The sequence below is a fragment of the Carcharhinus amblyrhynchos genome, chromosome 30, assembly GCF_965287045.1.
Source record: "Carcharhinus amblyrhynchos chromosome 30, sCarAmb.v2.hapA, whole genome shotgun sequence".
Taxonomy (NCBI): domain Eukaryota; kingdom Metazoa; phylum Chordata; class Chondrichthyes; order Carcharhiniformes; family Carcharhinidae; genus Carcharhinus; species Carcharhinus amblyrhynchos.
In genome coordinates, this window is record NC_137353.1 from 13,931,830 (window position 1) to 13,952,665 (window position 20,836).

At 43.6% G+C, this 20,836-nt stretch overlaps 1 protein-coding gene across 1 annotated transcript; it reads right to left on the reverse strand.

The window, feature by feature from the left end:
* Window positions 1-16,756: 16,756 nt before the first annotated feature.
* Window positions 16,757-19,121, reverse strand: LOC145360210 (transcription factor HES-3-like). Its single transcript, XM_080215255.1, has 4 exons — window positions 19,083-19,121; window positions 18,616-18,711; window positions 18,389-18,470; window positions 16,757-17,358 (listed from the first exon to the last, which is right to left on the reverse strand). Exons 2-4 carry the CDS (start codon window positions 18,694-18,696, stop codon window positions 16,886-16,888), a joined length of 636 nt encoding a protein of 211 aa, XP_080071381.1. The 5' UTR covers window positions 18,697-18,711; window positions 19,083-19,121; the 3' UTR covers window positions 16,757-16,885.
* Window positions 19,122-20,836: the final 1,715 nt, after the last annotated feature.

Below are 20,836 nucleotides of genomic sequence, written 5' to 3' on the forward strand. Positions count from 1 at the left end.
TAACTTTGGAATGGATTCATTTACCTGCACTTTCACCTAAGTTGTACAGTGATCACCATTTAAAGTATGACACGTTGGTAACATCTAAAGAAGGCCATTCTCCCCTTCGAGTCTGTGCGGCTCTTTGAGCTTTGCTGTTACAGAATCTTAGAGGCCCTTTGGCCCAACTTGTCCATGCCGCCCAGTTTTTATCAATAAGCTAGTCACAATTCCCTGCGTTTGGCCCTTGTCCCTGTATTCCCATTTTACCCATGTAACTATTTAAATGATTGTTAAGAAACAAAATTGTACCTGCCTCTACTACTGCTTCTGGTATCTCATTCCAGACGCTCACCGTCCTCTGAATGAAAAGATTGAACTCTTTTGCATCTCTCCCCTCTCACCTTCAACCTATGCCCTCTACTTTTAGATTCCCCTATCTTTGGGAAAATATATTTACCACTACCTTATCTATGTCCCTCATTATTTTATAGACCTCTATAAAATCACCCCTAAGCCTCCTACGCTCCAGGAAAAAAAGTCCCAGTCTGTGCAGCCTCTCCTTATGGCTCAAGCCATCAAGTCCCAGTAGCATCCTAGTAATCTTTTTCTACACTCCTTCTAGTTTAATAACATTCCTAGGATGACCAGAACTGTACACAGTAAATAGTTAATCCTAATCCACCTACATTTCTCCCACAGCCTTGCATTTCTCTACCTTCAAGTCCTTATCCAATTCTGCTTTCACCATCCATCCAGGCAGTGTATTCATGGCCATAACTCACTTAGGAACATAAGCAATAGAAGAGAGTAGGCCACTCAGCCCATTATGCTTGCTTCACTATGTAATAAGATCATGCCTTACCTGATTTTGCCCTTATTTCCACTTTCCCATCTGTCCTCCAAAACTTTTCACTCCCCTATCAAACAAAAATATGTCCAACTCACCAACATCCTGTCCTGGTCTCCCCAGGCTGACACTATAGTTAAGAAAGCCCACCAATGCCTCTACTTTCTCAGAAGACAAGGGAAATTTGGCACATTAGCTACAACTCTCACTAACTTTTACTGATGCAGCATAGAGAGCCTTCTTTCTGATTGTATCACAACTTGGTATGGTTCCTGCTCTGCCCAAGGCTGCAAGGAATTACAATAGGTTGTGAATATAGCCCAACCCATCACCTAAACCAGTTTCCCATCCATTGACACTATCTGCACTTCCCACTTCCTCAGAAAAGCAGCCAGCATAATTAAGGACCCCACGCACCCAGACATTATCTCTTCCACCTTCTTCCATCAGGAAAAAGATACACAAGTCTGAGGTCAGGTACCTCCTTATTAACAAACGAGTTAATTGAACCAGCCTTCATTGCCTGCTTGGGCAAGGCCTGGGAAGGAATCCCAAGCACTACTTGGCTCCCTGAGAGGAAATATCTCATTCCACTTCATGTTAAATTGAAACTCCTTATTTTTAAACCATGACCCATCCAATTCTAGATTCTTTCACACAAGGAAAGATCCTCTCACTGTGAACCCTGTCGAGCCCTCTCTGAACGTTTTCCAAATTCCAGTGAGTATAGGCCTAATCTGCTCAACCTCTCCTCCTCAGATAACCTCTTCATCCCAAGAATTAGCCTTGTGATTCTTCTCAGTGCTGCTTCCAATTCAGGCATATCCCTCAAAATTGTGCTCAGTACTGTCTGTGTGGAGTTTGCACATTCTCTCCATGTCTGCGTGGGTTTCCTCTGGGTGCTCTGGTTTCCTCCCACATTCCAAAGATGTGTGGGTTAGGTTGATTGGCCGTGCTAAATTACTCCTTAGTGTCAGAGGATTAGCAGGGTAAATACAAAAGGTTATGACAATAGGGCTTGGGTGGGATTGTTGTTGGTGCAGGCTCTGTGGACTGATTGGCCTCCTTCTGCACTGTAAAGGATCGATGATTCTATAATTCTACTCTTGGTACAGTTTCCCTAATGTCCTTCACAAATGTAGAAAAGCTTCCCTATTTTTATATTCCATCACCGTTACAATAAAGACCATATGCCATTTACGTTCCTAATTGCTTGCTGTACCTGCTTGCTAACATTTTGTGATTTGTGTACAAGGACACCTGGATCCCTCTGTATTGCAACATGCTGTAACCACTCTCCATTTAAATAATATTCTGCATTTCTATTCTTTCTGCCCAAGTGGACAATCTCCATTTTCCCACATTATACCTCATTTCCCAAATGTTTGCTCACTCACTAAACCCAGCTATATCCCTTTGCAAACACTTTGTATCGTCATCACAACTTGCTTTCCTACCTAATTTTGTATCATCAACAAATTTAGCTACAATGCAGTATGCCCACTCACCCAAGTTATTAATATAACACGGATAAATGTGTAGTGGTCCATTTTGGCAGGACCAATGGGATGAACGGGTACACTATCAAGGGCAGGAGTCTTAGCAGTGTTGAAGAGCAGAAGGATCTTGGGGTCCGGGTCCACAGGACTCTTAAATCGGCCTCGCAGGTGCAGGATGCGGTCAAGAAGGCGTATGGTGTTTTGGCCTTCATTATTCGAGGGATTGAGTTTAGGAGTCGGGAGGTAATGCTGCAACTTTATAAGTCCCTTGTCAGGCCCCACTTGGAGTACTGTGCGCAGTTCTGGTCGCCTCACTATAGGAAGGACGTAGAAGCTATTGAAAGGGTACAGAGGAGATTTACAAGGATGTTGCCTGGATTGGGGGGCATGCCTTATGAAGACAGGTTGAGGGAGCTGGGACTCTTCTCCCTGGAGAGACGAAGGTTGAGAGGCGACCTGATAGAGGTTTATAAAATGTTGAGAGGAATAGATAGGGTGGATTCTCAGAGGCTATTTGCCCGGGTTGAAATGGTTGCTACGAGAGGACACAGATTTAAGGTGCAGGGAAGCAAGTACAGAGGAGATGTTAGGGGTAAGTTTTTCACTCAGAGGGTGGTGAGTGAATGGAATTGGCTGCCGTCAGTGGTGGTGGAGGCGAACTCGCTGAAGTCTTTTAAAAGACTTCTGGATGAGAATATGGGATTTAATGGGATTGGGTGTTATAGATAGGTCTATGGATTGGTAGGTATTGATGTGATCGGTGCAACTTGTGGGCCGAAGGGCCTGTTTGTGCTGTAGTGTTCTATGTTCTATAACCCGGAAATGATCCATTTTTCCTGACTCTGTTTCCTGTTAGTTAGTCAATCCTCAATCCATTCCCAACATCATGGGAATTGTGGCAATTTATGAAATGTCTTTTAAAAGTCCAAATATACCACATCTACTGGTTCCATTTGTCCACTTTGAACGTTACACCCACAAACAATTTGAACAAATTTGTCAACCACTATTTCCCTTTTACAAAACCAAGTTGACTCAACCTGATTTTCTTACGGATTTTGCAAATGTCGTTCTATTGTATCCTTAATAGACATTTTCTCAATAACAGGCACTGGGCTAACTGGCCCGTAGTTTCCTGCTTTCTATTTCCCTCCTCTTTGAGTAGAGCTGCTATTTTGCAGCTTTCCAATATTCTGGAACCTGTCCAAGATCCAGAAAAAAGATTAGAACTATCAAATCTGCCATCACTGCCTTTAAGAATCTAGGATGCAGGCCATTCGATCCAGGAGACTGGTAAGCTTTTAGTCCCATTAATTTTCTGACTACTTTTTCTCTACTGATTGAGATTGTTTTAAATTCCTCCCTGCCTTTTGCCCCTTCATTTCTACTATCCTTAGGATGTTTTTGTGATTGTGCCATGAAGAAAGATATGAAGACCTTGTTTCAAGTCTTTGCCATTTTCTTGTTTCCCATTTTTGATTCTCTAGTCTCATTCTATAAGGGACCAATGCTCACTTTACCTGTTATTTTCCTTTTTATATACGTGTAGAGGCTTTCATTGTGTTTTATGTCTTGTTAATTGTCATACACATACCCCACTTTCTCGTTCTTTATTACACTTTAATTACTCTATGTTGGCTTCTAAAATGTTCACAATCCTTTGGTCTACTATTAATTTTTGCAGAATTATACATCTTTCCTTTCCATTTGATGCCATCCTTAACTTCTTTACTTAGCCACAGATGGTGCTTCCTTCTTTTGTTCACAGTGGGATATATCTTTGTTAAGCGTAATGGAATATATCCTTCAATGTCTTGTTTCATTGCACATTACCAGGTCTAAAATAACCTATTCCCTGGTTGGTTCTGAAATGTATCCGTCTACAAAACTTTCCCAAACACACTCAATGAACTTATCTTTCCGCCTATCTTTGTCAATTTGCTTCATCTACTATATATGAAGACTAAAATCTCCCATGATTATTGAAGCTTCTTTGTTACAAGCCCTTATTATTTCTTGCTTTATACTATGTACTAGAGTAATTATTGTCAGAGGACTTATAAATTCTTCTCATCAGTGACTTCTTCACACTGCTATTTCTTATCACCACCCAAACTGATCATACAGTCAGATCCCCCAAACCAAGATCATTTCTCATTACTGTAATGTAAAAGGAATTTTCCAGGGTGTCCCTTGGCAGGTGGGGGGCGGGGGGTGAGGGTGTCTTGCACTCAGCTGAACTCAAACAATACAGAGACCACAAAAGACAGCATGTAGTTAAAGAGTGAAAAGAAGATTATTGCTAATACATGCATCAGGATAAAAGATGGTCAGCAAGCACTGGCTAGCCTTTCTGACATAACAGTACAAGTGTGAGATTGATATACTCTTCTGAACATGTTGATTTCCCATCCAGCTTGTCACCCAAACTGGAGGATCCAAATACAATATTACACGTTACTACCTTAGCCAATAATGCTCCACCTTCAGCAGGATGAGGAACTCATTAGTCCATTGCATCAGAAAGTTCTTCCCTCATTACTAGGAAACCTAACTACGTACATCTGGTACATTCAAGGATATTGCTATCACCTGCAAATTTTAATTGGTAAGGGGAGTCAATTCTCTTGCCTATGTCCAGTCCCATTATCAGCATGAGAAACCATACCTACCTCACTAACCTTGAACTAATGCACTCCCATACATTCCAAAGCCCTGATTAACTTTCAGCTGCCTGACTCAAGCTGATAAGGAGAACTGCTCTCTCTATACTCCATTGTCTCAAAAGAATTTGGCCTGTCTACTACTGTTCATTTCCCATCATGCTGAGCAATTAGATCACCCATAGATCAAGATTTACAAATCACATCAAGAATGTAGTTTCATTTCATAATGCTTGATTAACTTGTGGTTATACAGACAAAACCTTTGCATATTGTATTAGGTGCATGGTGAATCATTATTCTTTTTATGAAGCATCTTGTATCTTTACCTTAACCTAGTCTACTTATTATAATAAATCTAAAATGAGGGGCTTTTATAGTGTAAGTTTCATATTACACTCTTTCGTGTACTGATTTCACTCTTTATTAACAGCTATCTTTTTCTTCCCTTTGTACTTCCTAAATGTCAAATATTCTTGACTTTCAAGCCATGGTCACTTTGCAACCGTGTTATTATCATATTGCATTCATTCTTTTGACAGTTCAAAATCTTGTTATGAATGCTGCCCTGTAGCCAGATAAATAACTCTTAGATCTGTCTTGTTTTACTATTTTCTCTATTCTATGGCCCACTCATGTGCTTGTATGCTCTATCCCCTCCTTCCAAACTCTGGTGACCATTAGTCATGCCACTACCATGCACTATAGCACTGTGCTTCTTCAACTTGCTAAATCTAACCACCACCCCTCCCAACACACACACACACACACACTTTTAGCATCTTCTGATTGCTTTGCGAATTAACTTAACTCTGTCTACTGGTTCGCAATTTTTCTCTAGTGGAGTTGCCATGTCTGTCTATCTGTCTGTCTGTCTATCTATCTATCCATCTATAGCTCTCTCTATCTATTTATCTATCTATCTCTCTCTATCTATCTATCTCTCTCTCCCCACCTCTTTCTCTCTATCTCTTTCTCTATCTATCCCTCTATCTTCTTCTTTCTGTACCTAGCTCTCCCTATCTATCTCTTTCTCTGTATATATAAGGTTCACCATGGTAGGCTTCTGCAGAAAATGCAGATGTATGGGATTGGGGGTGATCTAGGGAATTGGATCAGGAATTGGCTAGCGGATAGGAGACAGAGGGTGGTGGTTGATGGTAAATATTCATCATGGAGTTCGGTTTCGAGTGGTGTGCCTCAGGGATCTGTTTTGGGGCCACTGCTGTTTGTAATTTTTATTAATGATCTGGATGAGGGTATAGTTGGGTGGATTAGTAAGTTTGCTGATGACACCAAAGTCGGAGGTGTGGTAGATAGTGATGAAGGGTGTCATAGTTTGCAGGAAGACTTAGACAGGTTGCAGAGCTGGGCCGAGAGGTGGCGGATGGAGTTTAATGCGGAGAAGTGTGAGGTAATTCACTTTGGTAGGAATAACAGATGTGTCGAGTATAGGGCTAACGGGAGGACTTTGAATAGTGTGGATGAGCAGAGGGATCTAGGTGTATGTGTACATAGATCCCTGAAAGTTGGGAGTCAAGTAGATAAGGTTGTTAAGAAGGCATACGGTGTCTTGGCGTTTATTGGTAGGGGGATTGAATTTAGGAGTCGCAGCGTCATGTTGCAACTGTACACAACTCTGGTGCGGCCGCACTTGGAGTACTGTGTGCAGTTCTGGTCCCCACATTATAGGAAGGATGTGGAGGCTTTGGAGAGGGTGCAGAGGAGGTTTACCAGGATGTTGCCTGGTATGGAGGGGAGGTCCTATGAGGAGAGGCTGAGGGATTTGGGGTTGTTTTCGCTGGAAAGAAGGCGGCTAAGAGGGGATCTTATTGAAACATATAAGATGATTAGAGGTTTAGATAGGGTGGATAGTAATAGCCTTTTTCCTCTGATGGAGAAATCTAGCACGAGGGGGCATGGCTTTAAATTAAGGGGTGGTAGTTATAGGACGGATGTCAGGGGTAGGTTCTTTACCCAGAGGGTGGTGAGGGATTGGAATGCCCTGCCTGCTGCAGTTGTAAATGCGCCTAGTTTGGGGGCGTTTAAGAGATCCGTGGATAGGTTTATGGACGAGAAGGGATTGGTTTAGGTTAGTGGGTCATTGTTTTGTAACTGGTCGGCGCAACATCGTGGGCCGAAGGGCCTGTTCTGCGCTGTAATGTTCTATGTTCTATATCTCTATGTATTCATCTCATTCTCTCTCTCTCTCGCTCTACCTCTCTCTCTTTTTCTCTCTATATCTTCCTCCTTTTCTCTGTCTCTTTCTCTCTCTCTGTCTATCTCTCTCTATCTCTTTCTCTCTCTCACACTATCGAACTCTTCATAATCTTTCAACAACTCTATTCATTTCTCCTCTAACTTTTCCTTTCAGAGTGAACAGAGTTGATTGGGTTTGCATATATGCTTATAGAAAAGGCAGGAACTCTGCATTGACAGCTGTATAATTGCACCCCGCAAAGTTCTGCAAGTGGGACAATTACAGTAATATTCCATCTCTGGGGAAAATAGCCCGGACAAAATTTGGGGCAGCTTGCTGCTGTCAGAACATCGCTACAAATATATTCCTATTGCACATGACCAATTTCCACAGTGTGTCAGGCATGGGGTGAATGTATTAAATCAAAGAGAACTTCACACAAAGACACCGGAGATTCCTTTATACTCAATTTACTCAATTAGGTGCAATTTGCCGGGAGGGTGGGGATGAGTGACATCTGAGAGTCCCTGCATGGAGTGAGAAGCGATGAGAAATGAAAGCATTTGTCCAAGAAAAGTCAGCAGGCTGGCTGGGAAAGTTGCCATGTAGCAGTGTGGGAAATGGAGAGATCCACTAATAACCGTAAAATGGAGATTGGAAACGGGCCCTTCTCCCTCACACGGACAGCTGGCGATTCTCCATTCACTCCAGCCTTTGCACAAAAGAATCTGGGGGCCTGTGAAAAGTGCAAGTGATCTAACAGACGAGGAGAGGCCAGTAAACCCCAGGTGTGGTATCGCATCCCGAAGAGATTCATTGCTAAAGCAGACCAGCTTGCTGCTGGCACACAGTATCTGGTCGTTTTCACATTGCTGAGTTGGGATCTTGCTATGCGCAACTTGGCTGCTGTTTCTTACATTCCAGCAGTGATTAGCGGTGTTAATCATAGTATCCCTACAATGCAGAAGGAGGCCATTCGGCCCATCAAGCCTGCACCGACAACAATCCCAGCCAGGCCCTATCCCTGTAACCCCATGTATTTACCCTGCTAATCCCCCTGACGCTAGCCAGTCCACCTAACCCGCACATCTTTGGAGTGTGGGAGAGGAACCTGCAGCACCCGGAGGAAACCCACGCAGATACGGGGAGAACGTGCAAACTCCATACAGACAGTGACCCGAGGCTGGAATCAAACCCGGGTCCCTGGCGCTGTGAGGCAGCAGTGCTAACCACTGTGCCACCGTGCTGCCCGTTGTTGGTACAAGCGTTGGTGGGGATGAGTGGGGGGAGTGTATCCTGGGGTTGAGGGAGGCGCTGTGTAAATGCAAATTCTATACCTCTAAAACAGGGCACAAGAAACTCAGGATTTTTTTCCCCCATAGGAGGGGCTGCCTATCCTGCAGCTTCTGAAAGGAGGTTTGTGACTGCTCTAACATTGAATCATCAGAAATAGGAGCAGACCATTCGGGCCTTCCACCTGCTAGATTATTCAAACTTTCTGTTTGATTTGAATACATTGCCGAATTTAACCACTCTCACCTCTGCCCATCGCCACTTGTTGACTTGATTCACTGGAAAGGAGGAATATAAATATCCATGGCATCTGTAAATACCAGGGACGCCACTTATTTTGGGGATTTTCTCGAAGAATCAAACATGGTGCTTTCTTGTTGAATACACAGGCGTCCAGCTCATAAAGTGGGGGGTGGTGGGGGTGGGGCTGGTCTCTGGCGAGTCACTAACGCACAACCAGGTTCTATTATTATATTTTCAAACAGTATTTCAGGTTGTGAAGAGGGGCAGACTTCTTGTTGCTAGGAGAAGGTATACGGTGAGGTTGGGGGTGGGGGGGTGCGTGTGGAGGGGAGGGGAGCTGGAGTGCTGCAGTGAGATCTTAGAGCATAAAATTGGGATTGTGTAGGAACATGGAGATCATTAGCACGGCGCTGGCTTTCGGAGCAAAGCGTGAAACGGATTTGAGATTTACCAGAGAGCGAGAAATGAGCATTGAATAGCAGCCCCACCGTGACATTGGCTGCCAGCCCTGTCACCCACACACACACTGATTAGTAGCAATTTTTCGGTTAATTTTCCGCCCTGTGAGGGATATTTACCGCACAAGATGCGGATCTCTGACCTCTCTCATATAGTTGCAGCTCCTTGCTTCGTTGGGGGCCGGGCCACAAGCTAAATTATAAAACATTACAAACACTCAAAAGGCGGCAAATACCGTTTGGGGTATCCTTCCTAAAATTTATATCGAACTATCCACAGCCACTATCCACTGGAAATACTCCAGTTAACAAGAAGATGAAATGAAAGTTAATCAGGGGCTAATCACGTTCCAATCCAGTCTGTTAACCGGAAAGAATCCCACAAACATCTCACTCAGTGTACCTGAACAGGTTCCGGAGCGTGGCAACTAGGCGGTTTTCATAGTAACTTCATTGCAGTGTTAATGTAAGCCTACTTGTGACTAATAAATAAACTTAAAAAAAACTGTTAGTGTCTCAGGGTTGCTCCCTCTCCCTAGTCCCTCACTGGCTTCTTTAAAATCTCCAAACATTTCCCATCCTTTCCTCCATCTCTGTGTGAGAATCATTCCTCCCTGGACCCAGCCATCCTTCCCTTGATTAGACTTTCTCCCCATTCTCCACCTGTTACAGCCTGTAAATCTTACACTTGGTGTCTTTGAATCATTCCCTCTTTTATTCGAGTCATGGCACTGTGTAAATGCTTCTCAGTGAAGGTTCCTTGTGTTCTGATCTAGCAGAAAGTGTTTCGGGAAGATTCCTGCTGCTTTATTAGAAGGTTGTTCAGAACAGTACAAAGTGATTGGAGTTGCTTTGTCTCACACAAGCCGACTCCCTTTCTTCCTCAGCCACTTTCAACGTGGATTTGAGAAGCAAACCCACCTTTATCAAATGAACTGCCACTCAACATGATTGACAATGTCAATAATTGTGATGGACTTGGGTTGCTGATCAGTGACTCCCCCGGTTACTCAGGGCTGCTTCCCAGACCGGGCTGCTGGAAATCAACTACTTTCATAGGCTTCATCTTATTTTTGAGGAAATTGCTCCCCGATTCTGAACATGGGCAGACAGGAAAACAAAGAAGTTAATTTGCGGGGGAGCATGTGAAGATGTTCTTTTTTCAACACCAGAATGGATTGTCTTGACCTTCAATTGGCTCAGATTCTTCTTGGTGGTGTTTCAGGGTGATCAAAGATGTGCAGGTTAGGTGGATTGGCCATTCTAAATTGTTCCTTAGGGTCCAAGGATGTACAGGTTAGCTGGATTGGCCATGCTAAATTGCCCCTTAGTGTTCAAAGATGTACAGCTTAGGTGGATTGGCCATTGTAATTGTGTGGGGTTATGGGGATAGATTGGGGCCTGGGTAAGATGCTCTTTCAGAGAGTCAGTGCTGACTCAATGGGCCGAATGGTCTCCTTCAGCACTATAGGGATTCTTGTAGACACGCTCACCGTTCCTCATATTCTCACAAACTCCAAGTTAGCTCTATTTCCCATGCCTACCCTCCCTCACACACACACACAATTTGACTCTTGGGTTCAGACCAGCCTGTTCCTTAATGCTCATCAACTCTTTACCCACAACATCCATATAACACCTTGAATCAGTAAGACATCTAAAGGGCTTTTGAGGAGACTTAGCAGATAAAAGTGCTTCCCTCCCCCCTCTGAAACAAAAGGGGAGTTATTCAGAGATGTGGTTGAAATGTTGGCCAAGTTTGTAGGTTTAAAGGAAGAGAGAGGGAGGAGACACAAAACAGGGCAGCTGAAGGCACAATTCTCATTGATGGAGCAAGATTAACAAGGGGCCAGGAGGTAGCAGCAGAGAGATTGGTAAAGGGATCAAAGGTACAGGGACAAAGAGGGAGAATGCGGTTGAGAAAATTATCAGCCATGATTGAATGGCGGAACAGACTTGACAGGCCGAATGGCCTAATTCTGCTCCTATATCTTATGGTCTTATCTCAGAGGGGTATAGGGCTTGAGAGATTGGGAGTAGTGGGGACAGGGAGGGATTTGAACACAAGGATGAGAATTTTAAATTTTTTAACATTTAAAGCAATGTAGCTCGATGAGAATATGGATGAAGGGCAAACGGGAGTTGGTATGGGTTAGGATACGGACAGTAGAGGGTTGGATGAATGAAAGTTTATAGAGGGTGAAAAGTGTGCCTGCAGAATATTGAAGAAGTCTAGTGTAAAAGTGACAATAGCACAAAGTGTTTTATCATGTTCAGAGTCAGGCAGACTTACTGCAGCAAATACTGTTATGTCATCCATATCTGAGAAATACATATATTAAATTCCCTCTCAGGACTGGGGCCAGGCTCTGAATTTAAGCTAAAGCTTTAATTCAGACACAAAGTTAAGATTGTAGCATAAATGCATCAAAATCTCTCTCATGCAAGCTGTATTTCTAACACTGGATTTGTACTGCTATCTTTAAGTTGTTGTGATGTGGTTTCTGGTGAACATCGATGCAAGAGTAACATTAACTTGTGAGACAAATCCAAACTAGCCCTCTGAATGTCCGGCAATCAAGACAGCACCCCCTCACCCTCATGAATCTTCCCATCATTTCCCTCCCCCCCCCCCCTTCAAGGAAACCTTGCATCATGTCACCAATATTTAATTTGACGGCAGGTGGAGTGTAATTCCTGTCTGGTGTAAATTGATCTATTTCATATTGTATAACCATAGGATTTGGTCTTTTGATGATGTGTCCAAGTGGGTGATGCAGGGACACTTCATGAATACAAACACACACATAATTTTCCTTTGAAAAGCAGAGTCAGAATGTTTAATGTGTTCACAGGCTCTGGTAGATTTGATATTTGGGAGAATCAAGTTCAAGGAGACAAAACCTTAAAGTTAGAACTTGACTATTCAGAGCGAAATCAGGAAGTACTTTATCACACAAATCATAGCGGAAATGTGAAACTCTCTTCCCCTAAAGGCTGTGAATGCTGGGACAATTGATGATTGCAAGATTGAGATAATTAGGTAAAGCTATCAGGGGATGTGGAGCAAACAAAGGCAAAAGGAATTGCGCTGCTGATCAGCCATGAGCTGGTTGAAGACAGGAGTAGGCCAAAGGCCCTGAATGGCCTCCTCCTATCCCCCACGTCCATATGTTCCCCTGTTCTTCTCAACTTTGCTTCACATTTTATACCAATGGTTTTGAAATCATGACAAGTTAAATGGCAGGCTGACTATCTTTTGTCATCAGCCTGTTGGAGCCTCATTAGTGAAGACACGTGCAGGGATAATTTCAATAAAATGACTATAAGTACGTCAGTGATGTTCAGTTTTTATAACGTTGTTTGGAAGCTCCTTGTTTTGTTATGAGCGCAGTGAAAAGAGAGGAAATAGGAATCCCAATTCATTGCTGATTAATGACTATTGCAGTGCTAATGATTAACTACACATTTATGAAATACCCCAATCACCCAACAGGGTGTCCATGAGTGACACAATCCATATACTATGTGGGTTATTAGGCCTGTTGTGTGTTCTATTGTGTGCTTCAGATCCTGTGCATAAAATGTGCAAAATATAACCCTGTGAATAAGCTGGAGTTCTCAATCATTGTCCAATGTGAGGAGGTAACAAACTGCAAAGAAAGGTTCTCCCCAGAGAAAAAACATAATCGCCAACCAGCGATACTCAGCGAATCTAAAGATGAGAACATCGAGTTTTTAAAAGTCTTAAAAATTAAATCCTTATGTATAAATATATTATATATTCGATATTCCCTATGCAATTAGTTCCTCATGCATATCTATTGCCACATGTTGTCATATTACTCTCAATGAGTCCCTTTTTGACATCCTGTGATAATCTGACAGTGGGTGCATATTAATTTGAAGCATCCAGTCTGAAACAAACATACTTACACTACCAGCGTGATACTTTAGTTCGATAACCCAGGAGAGAATATAGTGCAAGGGTGTTTGAACTCAATGGTAGAATCTCCCCTCCCAACAGTTTCATCTTAACACTTTATCTTACTCTGAAGACGATGTCTGCATTGTCTAAATATGTAGATTGATACGCATCTTAACTCACACCAAATCTCTGTTCAACATTGGCTCCATGTTCACTAATGCCTGGGTTTTAAAATTCTCTTCACCTTCAAATCCCTTCACACGTTCTCACAACTCCTGTCAATTTTTCTAACCTCATCTTGACCTAGAATATTCCAGGATCTCAGCCTTGTCCCAATTCTAGTCTTGCAGATCTCCCAATTTTTTCACCCCACTATTGGTGGTTGTGTCATCAGCTGCCTAGCCCGTAAGAATTCCCTTGGCGTTCCCTCCCAAAATTCTCCACCTCTTCATTTCAGACATACTTTAAAATGTGCTCCACCAAACTCCTTCTTTGGCGCAATGTCCATTTGTGCAAGAATGCTCCTGTGAAGCCCTTAAAATATTTAACTATATTGAAAGTGCTGTATAAATTCAAGTTCTTGTTTAAATAAATTGCAAGTCATTGTCAAATGTGTAGGTTCCCTGACCATTTTTTACAGGGTGACTGTATTAGGTTCTGGTCAGACCCCATTTGAAGTATTGTGAGCAGTTTTGGGCCCCATATCTAAGGAAGGATGTGTTGGCTTGGAAAGGGTCCAGAGGAGTTCACAAGAATGAGAGAGCTTGTCGCATGAGGAACAGCTGAGGACTCTGCGTCTGTACTCGTTGGAGCTTAGAAGGATGAGGGAGGTTCTTATTGGAACTTACAAGATACTGTGAAGCCTGGATAGAACAAATGTGGAGAGGATGTTTCCACTAGTAGGAAAAGCTAGAACCAGAAGGCACAACCTCAGGCTAAAGAGAAGCTCCTTTAAAACAGAGATGAGGAGGAATTTTTTTCAGCCAGAGAGTAGTGAATCTGTGGAACTTTTGCTGCAAAAGGCTGCGGAGGCCAGGTCATTGAGTGTCTTTAAAACAGAGATAGATAAGTTCTTGATTAATAAGCAGATCAGGTGTTATGGGGGAAAAGCAGGAGAATGGGGATGAGGAAAATATCAACCACAATTGAATAGCGGAGTGAACTTGATGGGCTGAGTGGCCTAATTCTGCTCTTAAGTCTTATGGACACCACAGTGGGGTCATTTTCCAGATCCTTTCATTTCGGCATTGGGTATATATGGGCCTTGAATTGAGTGGCTCGCTAGGCCATTTCAGAGGACAGTTGAGAGTCAATCACATTGCTGTGGCTCTGGAGTCACATGTAGGCCACACCAGGTAAGGATGGCAGATTTCCTTCCCTAAAGGATAAACCAGATGGGATTTTACTACAATCGACAATGGTTTCATGTTCATCATTAGACTTTCTAATTCCAGATTTTTACTGAATTCAAATTTCACCATCTGCTGTGGTAGGATTTGAACCTGGGTCCACAGGGGATTACCCATGGGCTCCAGTGACAATGCCATAATGCCACCGCCTCCAGTTCACTCCGCAATCAGATAGATTCCCACCTCTGGATTTATATTTCAGTTAGTAGAAAGTACTTTGCATCAGTTCTGAAGTTGTGCTCTAAATATATCCAGAGAGATTGGTGCTATAACATGGACAATCCAGGCTGACTGGGTCTGACTATGTGAAGCTTCTATTTTGTTTTGGCTGACTGTTTGGAGGTGTCCCATTCATTGGGTTCCACAGCTTAGCCAGGAGTCAAAGAAAAGCCAAACCAATGAGTCTCTCAGAGCTCTAATATAAATGGGGGCACTGGATGAAATGTTCTATGTTAACTATTTTATACTTGGAATCATAGGCTCTTACAGGACAGGTAGTGGCCATTTGGCCCATTGATGGCTTTGAAACCTCTTTGAAATATCTATCCAAAAATATCTGCTGTCCTGCTCTATTTTAGTAGTCTGGATTTGTTTTTCCTTTGGGTTTAATTATCCAGTTCCCTTTGAAAATTACTATTCAACTTTTTTTTTAAAATTCAGTTTTAAATTCTCAACCTCTCTTTATATAACTCATCTGAATTTTTTTTCTGATTCTGAGTGATGTTGAATCAGTCACCTCTGGGCACTTAGTAATTTTAGGCATCACAAAATCAGTGGACAGCTGGCAGGATGTATAACTGACCTACTCAACCCTAGAATGGGAAAAGGAGAGGGGGATGGAGAATCAGTTGTGTCTTTTGCACCTAAGCATCATCCAGTGATTCCTGCTGTAATCTGGGCCACATGTGATGTGGTTCTTCAACCGATGCGTGTTGCCCAGATTAAACTTGGTCACCCGGCCATTTGTGAAATTGTAACTAACCTCTTAACAGCAATGCCTGGGAAAGGAGATATACTGGAGAGTAACACAAGTCTCACACCAGCTGGAGTTCCAATTCAAGGGCTGCACACAGCACTGGGATGGGAGCAAGTCCCTCTCCTGCAGATAGTTTCATACCAACAGCAACTTGCTGATTTTTCTGAAGGTAGAAATATTTTATATAAGTTCCATATAATGTGCAGCATAGAAAAAGGCTACTCAGCCCAATTGGTCAGTGCTCAACATGAGGGAAGAGGAGTTAGCAGTAGTATTGTTGCTGGGTTAGTAAGGGTAATCCTCTGGGAACCCAAGTTCAGTGGTGAAATTTGAATTCAATAACATTCTGGAATTAAAAGCTTAATGGTGGCTATGAAACCATTATAGTAAAAACCCATTAATGTCCTTTAGAGAAGGAAATCTGCCATCCTTACCTGATTTGGCCTACATGTGACTTCAGAGCCCAGCAATGAGGTGGACCCTTAAATGCTCCCTGTAATGGCCTAGCAAGCCACTCAGTTCAAGGACAGTTAGAGATGAGTAATAAATGCCAGCCTAGCCAGCAGTGCCTCTGCCCATTCTTACTTTGTCTAACCATACTCTATCCCTGTTCTCCTTCAGGTGATTATGGATGCTGTTTAAATACATCCATGTTATTCAACTGAATGACTTAATCCCACATTCAAGTCATTCTCAGGATAAAGAAGTTTCACCTGAATTCCTTTGGTGTGTTTCTTTGCGACTTTTCTTTTGTTTATTAGTGTCACAACTAGGTGTACATTAACACTGCAATGAAGTGCATTCCGGCACCTGTTCGGGTGCACTGAGGGAGAATTTAGCACAGCCAATGCACCTAGCCAGCACGTCTTTCAGACTGTGGGAGGAAACCGGAGCACCCGGAGGAAACCCACACAGACACAGGGAGAATGTGCAAACTCCACGCAGCTAGTGACCCGAGGCCGGGAATGAACACACTGGTGCTGGGAGGCAGCAGCGCTAACCGCTGTGCCACTGTGCCACCCAGACCACCCTGGCTGTCCTGAAGACCCTTCAGTTTTGGATTGCTGTTAGATCTGTTAGATCACCCTCCCATCCTTCTCTTTTCCCAGATACATAGTCCTCCTGGGAAATAACATGAACGAAAAGCTGGCACAGCCACGTGACTCCAGAAACTAATCTGTGCTCAGTCCTTTTGTGCCCACCGATAGATAAAACTTGGAGGCAATCTAAACAATATCAAGTTTATTGTGTACCAATATAGAAATAAAATTTCCAACTCATTTTTTACAACACATTTACAGAAGGTCTTAAATACACAAAACTAGGAGATAATCGAGAGGTCAGTGCATTTTAAAACAGGCTATATACATTCAGGAAATTCAAGGAGCTACCAAGGCCGCCAGACAGACTGGGAGGCAGGGTGGGGATTATTACTGGGGGAATATTTACTCCGCGTGATGGCAGCTGGACACGGCTGCTCTTTTTCTGCTCCAGTCTTCTGGTCCTCCGACCTGATTTCAGCCACTTGTGTCCTCTGGCTGCCGTTTCTCGCTAACGGGGGAGAGAGGTTTCTGGCGGAGGTGGGCAGCTCTCCCGCCTGCGGGGTGACCGGCTGGAAGTAAGCAGCTGGAGGCCGGGGCGACGGGGACGCTTCCAATGGGCCGCCGCCGCCGCTGTCCGCGGTGCTGAAACGGGAGCCCGAGAAGACGGGGAAAGCGTTGACCAGATGGTTCAGCACTCCCAGTCGCAAGTGCTCGTCTGTGCCTTTGCTTCGGAGCAAATACTGGCTGACCCCGTTCAGACAGCTCCGGAATCCAGCCTGATATTCAGCCACCCCTTCCTGTGTTAGCATCAGAACTCCTGTAAACACAAATAGTCAATGTCAGCAACTGGGGTGGCCCACTTTCCCTATCAGTTATTCCATTCTTTTAACACAACTTCATTATCCCACTGCTTATACTTCTGTTTAAGTTTTAGTTTTTAATCTAAGTTCTCAATTGAAAAAGCAGTCTCGAGCCCCTTATCTGTGCTTGCCTTCACCCCCTCTCTCTATAACCAACTACTAGCATTGCTCAGAATCCCGAACCTGTTAAGTTGCATCTTTCTAAACTGTTTCATTTCAACAATTACTCTTTGTATTTCGTGGCGAGAAACCCCATCGATCCTTCTCCCTTCTTGTTCATCTCCACAACCTTCCATTCTTTCTCTCTCTCTCTCTGGAGTTCAATTTCACTGTACATTGTCTTAGATCCACCAATGAACTTTAATTTCCCCATATTTCTGTCCCTGAAGGAACTCCGAGCCTCCAGCTGCGATCTACCTTTTGCATTCTGCTTGAACTGGTTGTACCTTGGAACTCTCGTTAAGATCTGATCATTGGTCAAGGGTAAAATCGCCCATTCGAAAGCTAAACTGAACTGAACAGAACGGGGCTACATTAGACAAACTTCGCCCCCCCCGCCAAGGGATGACAGTGGCCGGAAATCGCTCCCTCCCATTTAAATATATATTTCACCCATGGAAGAGGTGGTAGAGATCTGGAACACACGCACTTTCATCTAATCCCTTTCGACAAAATGACTGCCATGCTGGGATTTAGTTAAAGATATTAAGGGAGTGAGTTGAGATACAAACCCACCAGGGTCGAGTGAAGCAGGTTGGAGATGGCCTCCTCCTGTTACTGAGCTTGTTAGCAGTTACAGTTAGAATTGTTACTGGGCAACAACACAAAATGGGGAACACCAAAAGATATAACGCCGGGAAAAAATGATGCTTACAAAGAAATGCATTTCCTCAAAATGTTACAGTCCTCTCCACCCCCCCTCCCCTTCCTTCACACACCGATTGAAGATGTTTTTAGGGTCTATGAAAGTTGAAGTGTAATGCTTACCTTTGCGAGAACTTTGCAAATCCCTCAAGTGTTTCACTGTTAACTCCAGAATGTCAGCCTTTTCCAGTTTGCGTTTTCTGATCTGTGACGGAAAAGAAGCAGATATAATTTAGACAGAGAGTTAGGAGGGAGAGAAATGAAGCGTTTTGACCAAGCGACAGCGGGGTGACTCCAAAGGGGTGGTAGTGAGGGGGAAGTCTGGTGATATTTCTAATGCAGTGTCTCACATTATTGGAATAATGTTCCTCCAGGAGGGTTTTCAGCTGCTCCAAGCACTGGTTGATCCGAGCTCTTCTCTTCTTCTCCATCAGAGGCTTTGAAACCTGGAGACACAAAATAAACCAGGCTAATCAGCGCCTTCCTGCTTTGCCAGCACGTTTCAAGAGGTGAGGAGGTTTAAGAGAAAGGGGGCAAAAAACCTTTAATTCAATCGCTGTACATTTCAGACCCACCTTCCTATAATTGCATGCTTGTGTGGTGAGAGGGGAGTGAAATCGTTCCACCGGTTTGTTGGCACTTTTCATTTCTCTCTCTTCTCTGAGGAGTTTGTTGTTGTTGTGTGTGTGTGTGTGTGTGTGTGTGTGAAAGCCGTGTGTACTTGCCCGTGGGGATGGGGGTGTATGGTGAAATGGTCTCCCTAAAGCGTGGAGCCCCCGTTTTATAGAGAGTCATCACTTTGCATCTGAATGCTCACCCGCCCGCAGAAGCAGTCACTCGCTCCTGTTGTAAGAGCCCATTGTAAAATGGGAGAGAAAGGTCCTTTTCTTGTTATTCCTCTCCACTGAATTTGAAACAGGGAACTGATCTTCCGCAGTCCGCTGGTCAGTGCTTAAATGTCCCTTGTAGTGCAGGGAAAAGGAATCCTATCAATGAGTCCTGCATAACTGGAAAAATAATGCCAAATATTCACAAAAAGACAGATGGAAATAGCAGTGGAAAGTGGCACATGCAATTCTGAAACAGAAAGGCGATTGAAAGAGGATTTGTCGCTTTTAATGCCTTGATATTAACATTAGTATTTTTATTAATAGAGCTAATTAATCACTTCCAGATGTTTTACACCTTAATTTGGTCACCCCGCATCGGAAGGCGTTAGGGGAGGTCAGAGATCCCGCATCTTGCGCGGTAAATATCCCTCACAGGGCGGAAAATTAACCGAAAAATTGATCAGTGTGTGTGAGGGTGACAGGGCTGGCGGCCAATGTCACGGTGGGGTTGCTATTCAATGCTCATTTTTCTCTCCCTGGTAAATCTCAAATCCGTTTCACGCTTTGCTCTGAAAGCCAGCGCCGTGCTAATGATCTCCATGTTCCGACACGATCCCAATTTTCTGCTCCAAGATCTTACTGCCTCCCCCCTCCCCCGCTTCCCGTTACCCTTCCTATCGTGCGCGAACCGCCCTCCCAGCCTGAACCCAACAAAATCGATCATCTTTCATTCCTCCTTTAAGAGTGTCGGAGTTGGGGGAAGGTAGAGAAAAAAACATTTTAAACAAACTTAAAAAAAACAACCGGTGCGACACAGTTCAGTGTTTTAAATGCAGCTTGCTGTGCGCTTAGAAGTGAGATGAATTCACTTATCCTTTCAGCCTCGCGTGTAAATTGAATAAACATCTTGTAATTAGCCTAGCAGCACGGTGACAGTGAAAATAATCAATTGAAATTAACTCTTCAAGTTAAAATTACACAAAACATTTTAGTGGGAATTGAGGGCGGATCATTAATTCTGAAACGTGTTCATTGGTATCAGGATTTTTATTATTAGAACATGTTGCCATTATCCTCTTATAGCATTGAATACTTCACTGATAACTGGAGCAGACTTTTACCGGACTAAACTGAACTATCCGTGCCGCTGTGAAATGATTTATGGTGCTAGTCCTGACACCCCCCAACTGTGCAACCCTTAACCCAAATCCTGAGGTGAAAAGCTGGAAGTTTTCTACTCGAAGGGAATGTTTCACATTTTTCCCGTTACAATTTGATGTCCGGTCACCTCTTCCGCCAACTATTCATAGAATCATAGAATCCCTACAGGAGGCCATTTGACCCATCGACCACAATCCCACCGAGGCCCTATCCCCATGACCTCATGCATTTACCCGAGCTAGTTCCCCAGACACTAAGGGGCAATTTATCACGGCCAATCCACCTACACCACACATCATTGGACTGTGGGAGGAAATCGGAACATCTGGAGGAAACCCACGCAGACACGGGGAGAATGTGCAAACTTCACACGGGACAGTGACCCAAGCCGGGAATCGAACCAGGTCCCTGGCGCTGTAAAGCAGCAGTGCTAACCACTGTGTCACCGCGCCGCCCTCAACTGATGGAGGAAGCTGCTACATTTTTAAACTGCTCAATTGAGACTTCTAAAACTGTAAGCTGAGAACATTATGAAAAGTGGCTGCAGACAACATTCCTCCATTCGAACATATGAAACCAG

Coding starts and splice junctions, on each gene's coding strand:
- LOC145360210 (XM_080215255.1), bottom strand. CDS start 18,696: ATGGAGAAGAAGAGAAGAGCTCGGATCAACCAGTGCTTGGAGCAGCTG. Junction 18,471..18,615: donor AGGAACATTATTCCAATAAT/GTGAGACACTGC, acceptor TTTCCGTCACAG/ATCAGAAAACGCAAACTGGA. Junction 17,359..18,388: donor TTTGCAAAGTTCTCGCAAAG/GTAAGCATTACA, acceptor TTGTGTTTACAG/GAGTTCTGATGCTAACACAG.